The 7,505-nt window shown below is 37.0% G+C and overlaps 2 protein-coding genes across 2 annotated transcripts; one reads left to right on the top strand and one right to left on the bottom strand.

The window, feature by feature from the left end:
* Positions 1-213: 213 nt before the first annotated feature.
* LOC125594968 lies at positions 214-1,578 on the top strand. The gene is made up of 5 exons (XM_048770949.1): positions 214-442; positions 876-979; positions 1,073-1,108; positions 1,258-1,410; positions 1,516-1,578. The coding sequence occupies exons 1-5, from the start codon at positions 214-216 to the stop codon at positions 1,576-1,578; spliced, it is 585 nt and encodes a 194-aa protein (XP_048626906.1).
* Positions 1,579-5,370: 3,792 nt separating this feature from the next.
* LOC106349583 lies at positions 5,371-6,908 on the bottom strand. Its single transcript, XM_048770948.1, has 4 exons — positions 6,574-6,908; positions 6,473-6,482; positions 5,550-6,359; positions 5,371-5,457 (listed from the first exon to the last, which is right to left on the bottom strand). The coding sequence occupies exons 1-4, from the start codon at positions 6,906-6,908 to the stop codon at positions 5,371-5,373; spliced, it is 1,242 nt and encodes a 413-aa protein (XP_048626905.1).
* Positions 6,909-7,505: the final 597 nt, after the last annotated feature.

The following is a 7,505-nucleotide window of genomic DNA, read 5'->3' as shown; positions in this document are numbered from 1 at the left end:
GCGCCTCCGAAGCAAAAAAGGAAGAGGGAGGAAGAGGGAGAATGGGTCCTGCACGTCAAAGGATCCATCAACGTCAGAGGAGCCGGAGTAGGAATAGTGCTTACCTCCCCGACAGGGAACACGGCCTCAAGGGCCGTGAGATGCAACTTCAAAGCAACCAACAACGAAAGCGAGTACAAGGCCCTAATCGGTGGGCTAACACTCGCCCATCAGATGGGGGCAGAAAACATCCAGGTCTTCGGTGACTCCCAGCTAATAGTCAACCAGGTACATGGAGTGTACCAAGCAAAGGACGACAACATGATCCAGTATCTGGCGGTCGTCCAGTGTCTCCTCAAGAAGTTAAAGAGTTACAAGCTCTCTCAAATCCCCAGGGAACAAAACTCGCAAGCCGATGCCCTGGCTAATCTAGGGTCCTCCCTTGAAACAAACAGCCTGATGAGTATACCATTGGTTGTGCTTTAATGTTCAAACATTGTGTTAGAGTGATATATATTTTCAGCAGTAATAGTCGACGCTCGAATATTTGGTCGAGAAATTAATCCAAAACAATAGTTTGTTTTCCGGATTTATGATATATATCCCATAAGCGTTTGGCATATTGGTTAATATTTTAGTTCTCCGGATACAGTATGCTTATTTCATTAATGTTGTTATTTGCGAGCTAAATATCTTGTAAAATATAGGTTCAACCAAGTGAGAAAACATTTGTTCAGGATGAACCACCACATTTTCCCGAGGGTGATATACATGTAAGCATACTTTTTGCATTACTAATCCACTCTTTTAATTTGTTATATATTTACTCGTATGAGTACTAAAATTTCAAAATATTTGACAAAGTTCTATATTAATGCAACGTGTTTAAGTAATAGGATTCTCCAATCAGAGGTTTGTCGGCAGATATATCTGGATTAACTCCCCTCCCAATGTCACATCTTTGGACAATCAAATGGAACATCCTCCAGCGTCAAAGACGGTAAAGTTTTGGTCCCCAGTTAATGATAGTAGACGTTTCAATTAGGTTATGGTAATAAAGCTTTGGATATTAACATAGTGCCTTTATTTTCAGGTAGCTACCCAAAGTCTCCAAACCGGAAGTTTAGAGGTAAATTTTTTTTGTTTCTTTGCTGTTAAACTTAACTTTGTTCTAGACCGAATGGTTTTCTTGACATTAAGACTTATATTATTTAGATGGCCCTGAGGGATCCGTTCCCATTTATTGAGAATTCATCATTCTCGCTTGGTTTGTCACAGGAAGAAAGACAGGATCACACTAACGGTAGATCCTCTCAAGAGCCAGAAACGGTCGAAAAAGACAGTCAGGCTAAGCTCCCACAACGTAGAAAGAGTTTGCGGCTACGAAACTTTCTGAATCCAACGTTGCTTCCGTCAACTTCCGTAGAGCAGGTACAAAATGTAAAATCCATAGTAGTTTTAACTTTGTTAGTTTGGTGGTTAAAATTATAACACTAGGACTTATCGTTTTAGATTTCTGAGATGGAATTGTTCCAGGTTATTGAGATTCCGTCGTTTCCCTTGGTTTGTCCCAGGAAGATAACAATGATGACCTGGTGAACGGGTCGGCTGCTGAACAAGTCGCAGTGGAAAAAGATAATCCTTTTGATTTACAAGAATGCAGGAGAGGCAAAAGACAAAAAACAGTTACCCATGGCCTCGTTGATGTTTTCCAGTGTAGTCCAGATATATTAAATAGAGCAAGGGAATCCCAAATGGTTGTGTATGGCAAAGCTGATTCTTGGGAATATACACAAAAGTATACAAAACTTGCCCAAAGCTGAAATCCCATTTGTAAGTTATTCGATTATCTTATTTCTATCCAGATATATTAAGATCTATTTGTGTCTATTAATATATTAATATCCATACTAGTGTTATTCATCTTGGAAGGTGTCAAGTTTCAAACAAAGACATTATTGACATTGTCGAAAAGGCCAGGCCATACTCTTCAAAGGTAGTAAAATCTTCTTTGTTATCGTTAAAAATTGCTCCACCTATTAATATAATTCTTTGTAGGTGATGGATGTACTCATGAAGCATCTTAGCTTTTCATATGCTAAGCAGTCTCTTTCGGTCGAGGGCAAAAAGTTGGTATTTTTTTATACCAAGTTCGTTGCCTCTGTGTCTAGGAACTACTTCAAATTCTCCAAAATACCGGCAAAGGAAAAACATATGTTCACAAAGGGTCTGGTAAAAGTGTTGGAGAGGTGATGGACCATCATCCTGATCACTATCATTTATATTTCCCTTTTAATCTGGATAAGAAACACTGGGTCAGCTTGTGTGTGGATGCTTCCTCTTGGATCATTACAGTTTTTTATTGCAACACCTCGCTAAGGAGTGAAGCTTCGATGAGTTCTGAACTTAAACCAATATCAGAGATGTTTCCTTACCTAATGAAACAAGCTGGGCTGCAAATTTCAAATTCTCAACTGATGCCAATGGTTGTTGAAAGAGCAAAAACCGTTCCGCAGAACATCATATCAGCAGATTCTTCGTTAACGTCGGTTTTGCTAATGAAGACACATTCTCTCTCTGGAATTGAAATATTTCGTTGTATCGCACCCCATATCTTAGCTTCTGAGGCGCAAAGGGTCGCTGTTATGCTCTATGAGTACCACATGAAACTCTAGTTTGTTGTTTATACATTGAATTTGTAGAATTGGTTACATTAGACTCTGTTTTCCAAGTAAGGATTTAAGACGAATGCGATGTTTGAGAACTGTCTATTTGTTTTCCTAGAGTATAATTATTTATATTAGTATGTCATGTATGTACACTTTTACATAATTGATTATTCGAGTTCCGTATATGCAAATTATAGGTATGAACAAGTGAAACAGATTATGAAACACAATAAGTTTATTTTTTTGATCAGTTAAGCTGGATATTATTAATAGCTACCGATATAGCGAATAATATCCGGATAATTAGCCGAGATCAACAAAGGATCATTGGAGCCAACTAAGTGGTCATCTATAATGATAACACACATCTTCGTTCACATGATTGATGTTTATTTGGCTATAATTTAACTTTAATTTAACTAATTGTTAACATAAAACTTCTTAGAAAAGTCAGATATTGTGGTTTGATGATCATCAAACGACAAATTTCCCATTATTTTGGCCGTTATACTGACAGGTCTAATTGGAGAATTGATATGAACAAAATTTTCAAAATTAATTTTGTTAAAGTTTGCTGATTGAAAATTACACAATTTAATACGATCTATGTTAATGGGATTATGTATTCTGCACCTTATATAATCATCCGCCTCTCCAGCTACAATGATGATTATCAGATATTAAAGTTGTGACCATTATCTTATCCTGAACCAATATAACTAGTAATGGGTAATTGTAAACATAAAGGTAATAGAGTACTGTATTTTGAATTCCAAGGTAAGATGTAGTGGTATTACATCTTAGGAAAAACCACATTCACCGACAATTGTAACTAGTTCGAAACGATTATATTACATATGAAAAAAGATAAGTTTGGGACATACAGACACGAAACCAAAGAAGAAGACAAACATAACAATCGAAACAGAGGAAATCCTTAGATAAAGACACCACAGCCTTTCATTATTCAGAATTTAAAACGGAACAATAGACCATACGATTTAAGAAAACAACTTGAACTGATGTTATTTTTTATTGCTTCTGCCCACGAACATAGCCACCGATTGCTTTACTCTCCAGGAAGTGACGGAGATGATCCAGATGCATCTAAAATATTAAAAGATAATTAACAACCTAGCATAATCATTTTAGAAATCGTATGATTATCTGTAACTAACCTTCTTCGGTTAACTGGTTTGATGACACACTTGATTCAGCGGCGTTTTCTTGTCGGTTTTGCCTAGCGTTTGTAATTTTAAGATGGGCCCTCTAGATTGAAACCATCTCATGTTCGGTAAATATCTCTTCAAGAACATCCTTGCTGCCGAAGAGTTCGCGATCATTATAACCTACAAAAACATTTTACGAATAAAAACGTTTTTTATAAACTAAACCTACGATACATTTTCCAAATTTGGTTAATAACCATTGAACACAAATGTTGCACCGCCGACGGTAAACGTTGTCTTGTTGAGAAACTGGAAATGGCCAACATCTTCGTATCCAGATGAAATGCAAAGTTTTAGATCTGTGAACCCTGAGCGGAGATGCATCATAGCTTCTACTTCGGAAGTTGTACTCACAGTAATCGGTGGCCTCCGAGTCCCATCTAGTTCAAGCATCCATTATGGGGGGTGGTAAGCCATCGCAAGGGTGTTTTAGGCTTTAGTTTATAACGATCTCGGATGATAGTTTCCAAATCATCGAAACTCTCGTTCGGTTTAACCAACACTGTATACTCGAGATCGCTCGGCTTTCTCTGGAAAATCCAATAACCGTCATCGTTACGCTGCCATGCTCTGTGATATAAACTCACACGCAGAGGTGTCGACATCTTAAAAAGAAAGATTTTAGTTGTTGAGGTGTGAGAGGAAATAGTATTGAGTTTTCTTGGATATTAGGCAAAGAAAGTAAACAAGTACGCAGATAAGATCAAATTTTTCCATATATGGAAATATAATAAACATCTTAGCTGGCTACTCTAGTATAGATATCATGATGAGATTCGAATTCTGATGCATATGACAAAAATATTCCACTACATGCAAACGAAACAAAAGCATATGTTATTAGTCATACACGCGCCTGACTTGGAAAGACTTCCCTTGAGTAGTCTAATTATATGATTTACGTTTTGTCATATTGTCATATTAGGTTAGGCATTAAGGAACCTATAATCATGTTGATTTCCAAATATGAATTATTAATTCCTACACTATAGTTTATTTATTATTAACGAGAGTCGTCATTAATCAAACTCGCTATAATTGTTTTATATATACATTGGATTAGATAGATATCCTCTGATCATATACAAAATTTGCAATAATCAAATCATGTTGACAACATACACAAACAAAATTACATAACATCTTTCGAGAAGTTTTAGTTGGGAATGGGAAATATGAATTATAAACGTATTAGACTTTAGGAGGCCCAACCAACACCTCAACCATGTATAATATGTTACTATGCATAACCGGATATATATAACATTCCCTCGTTATGGATATTAAAATGCAAGACTAATATAGAAAGGGATTTCATTAATTTATTTAACAACCAGTATTCCATCACAACTACAGCTCTCACGCCATATAGGTAATCACATATTAGATATAAACAGATAGTAGTTGTTTGGCTTAACAAACTTAATTCTTTATCCTTCCTCTTTCCGTACAACTCCATCACCGGGAATATCCCTTTCTATTAGTAACACATCTTAACTGATAGGGGTTTTGCATGTTGCACGATTGTGACCACAACCTTTGCAACGACTACATACAGTATGTCTTCTTGGTGTCTTCATCTATTAAACAGTACAAAATAAATAATTAATTCAACGAAAAAACATATTAACCATAATATAATTAGACATTATAAATTATTTAAAGTACTTACACGAACTTCGCCACGAGATAGGAAACGTTTCTTACGTGGACGGCCAGGGGGACGCCTGCTAGATGGTGGAAGCATATCTAACTCTGACAATTGACCAGTGAGTTCTATGATATTATCGGTATGAATCACTGGAGCGACACTGCCCACATAGGCAGCAACCATTGCATTCTGGGTGTACTCTTCAGCTACCAATGAATCGACTTTTACCTTGGCTACGATGGCCGCTGCTATTGCATGTTGACAAGGAATTTCGAGGAGTTGAAACTCAAAACAACAACAAAATCGTTTGGAAATGTCGACGTGGAAAGAACACTCTTCCTTGTTCCGTACTTCATACTCCAAGTGTTTTATTTTCTTCACTTCGAAACCTGCCGAAGACTCGAAATTAACTACGAGAATTTCCATTACTTTCGGTGTGAAATTGTCTAAACTTGCTGAGATTGTTGAGCCCCTAGTAGAAAACCAAGACATTAGCTTTGCCCTAATAAATTCTACAAGGGCCAACATAGGGTATTCTCTGGCCTCACGAAGCACTGCATTCCATGATTCTGCAATGTTACTCGTCATAATATTGTAACGACGTCCGGGGAAATGGGAATGTGCCCAATGCTCAAATCCTATTCCAATTAGATAATATGCACAAGAGGCATTGACATGTTTTATCTCATTGAAAATCTTGTAGAAGTCAGCCAACCTATATGCCCTTCCAGCTTTTGCAACCAAGAATCCTAGATTCTTATCTTTGGAATAAGTCTTGATATTTCTCTTTAAATGAAGGATGCATGCACAGTGTTTTGCTTCTGGATAAGCCTGATACATTATCCGGCAAAACTTTAAATTTCCGGATATAACAATATTATCATTCATACATATAATTTCCGGATATAAAACCAGTTATGTAATATTATAAAGCCTTTACTTACCTTGGCCAATCTGTAATAGATAGATGAATGTCTATCAGATACAAACATGATATTGTGTGTATTTGGAACGAATGCTTGTAATTTTGAAGAAACACTCCCACGAGTTATCATTTTCTCTGTCGATGATAGCAATGGCTAGTGGAAACACTTGGTAATTGCCGTCTTGGGCAGATGCAGTTAGAAGACACCCAGCATATTTTCCTCTCAAATGGGTTCCATCGACAACTACAACTTTTCTCATGTGCTCAAATCCCATAATAGAAGCACCCATAGCTAGAAACATGTATTTAAACCTGTTTCCTATGTTCTCGTTGTATTCAGTTTCAATCTCGGCTAGGGTTCCAGGGTTTTCTTCTGCTAGTTTATGGAGGTAATCAGGAAGTAGATTGTAAGAGCCTAGTGAGTTTCCTTTGGCATATTCCAAAGCAATTTCCATTGAACGCCAAGCCTTCCAGTAGGATATATGATTTTAGAGAATAGAGTAGGTATGGAGAGATTAAGGTAGATTAGAGAAGATTAATGGGAGATTTGTAGAGAGATTATGTAGTAATCATGTTTAAGAGTATTTAAGAATCATCATGAACAAGAGAGAGAGTCTAGAAAGATAATCCCAAACTTCTTAATTATTAATCTGATCAGAATTTACAATATATATGAGGAGGCAACACTAGGATGAGGGTTTCATAAAGAGGCACTATTACAAGAGATAAGGTTTGCTTTAATTCAAACAATCAAATAAGCTTCTTCATTGTGCATAAAGCTCCCTTTGCTTTATCCAGCTCTTCTCCAGCCTTTCACATGCGCCTCCTCTTCCCTTGCAACGGTCTGATGCCTTAGCAAAGGGAATAGGTGTTGGGGTCGAAAACGGTTATCTCGAAATCAATGGCTAAGATTATCATTTTAGCAAATTCTTCACGAAAGACTTCAAGAAAGAAAGATCGGAATAATACAAATACTTATGGACGAGGGTTTCCGGAAAGATCGGTACGAAAAGAGACAGGTCAGACCCGAGAACCGGACCGTTCTCACTTGT

The sequence above is a fragment of the Brassica napus genome (assembly GCF_020379485.1).
Source record: "Brassica napus cultivar Da-Ae chromosome C7 unlocalized genomic scaffold, Da-Ae chrC07_Random_14, whole genome shotgun sequence".
Taxonomy (NCBI): Eukaryota; Viridiplantae; Streptophyta; class Magnoliopsida; order Brassicales; family Brassicaceae; genus Brassica; species Brassica napus.
Note: the sequence above shows the minus strand (reverse complement) of the source record. Positions and strands in the feature narration are given on the sequence as shown.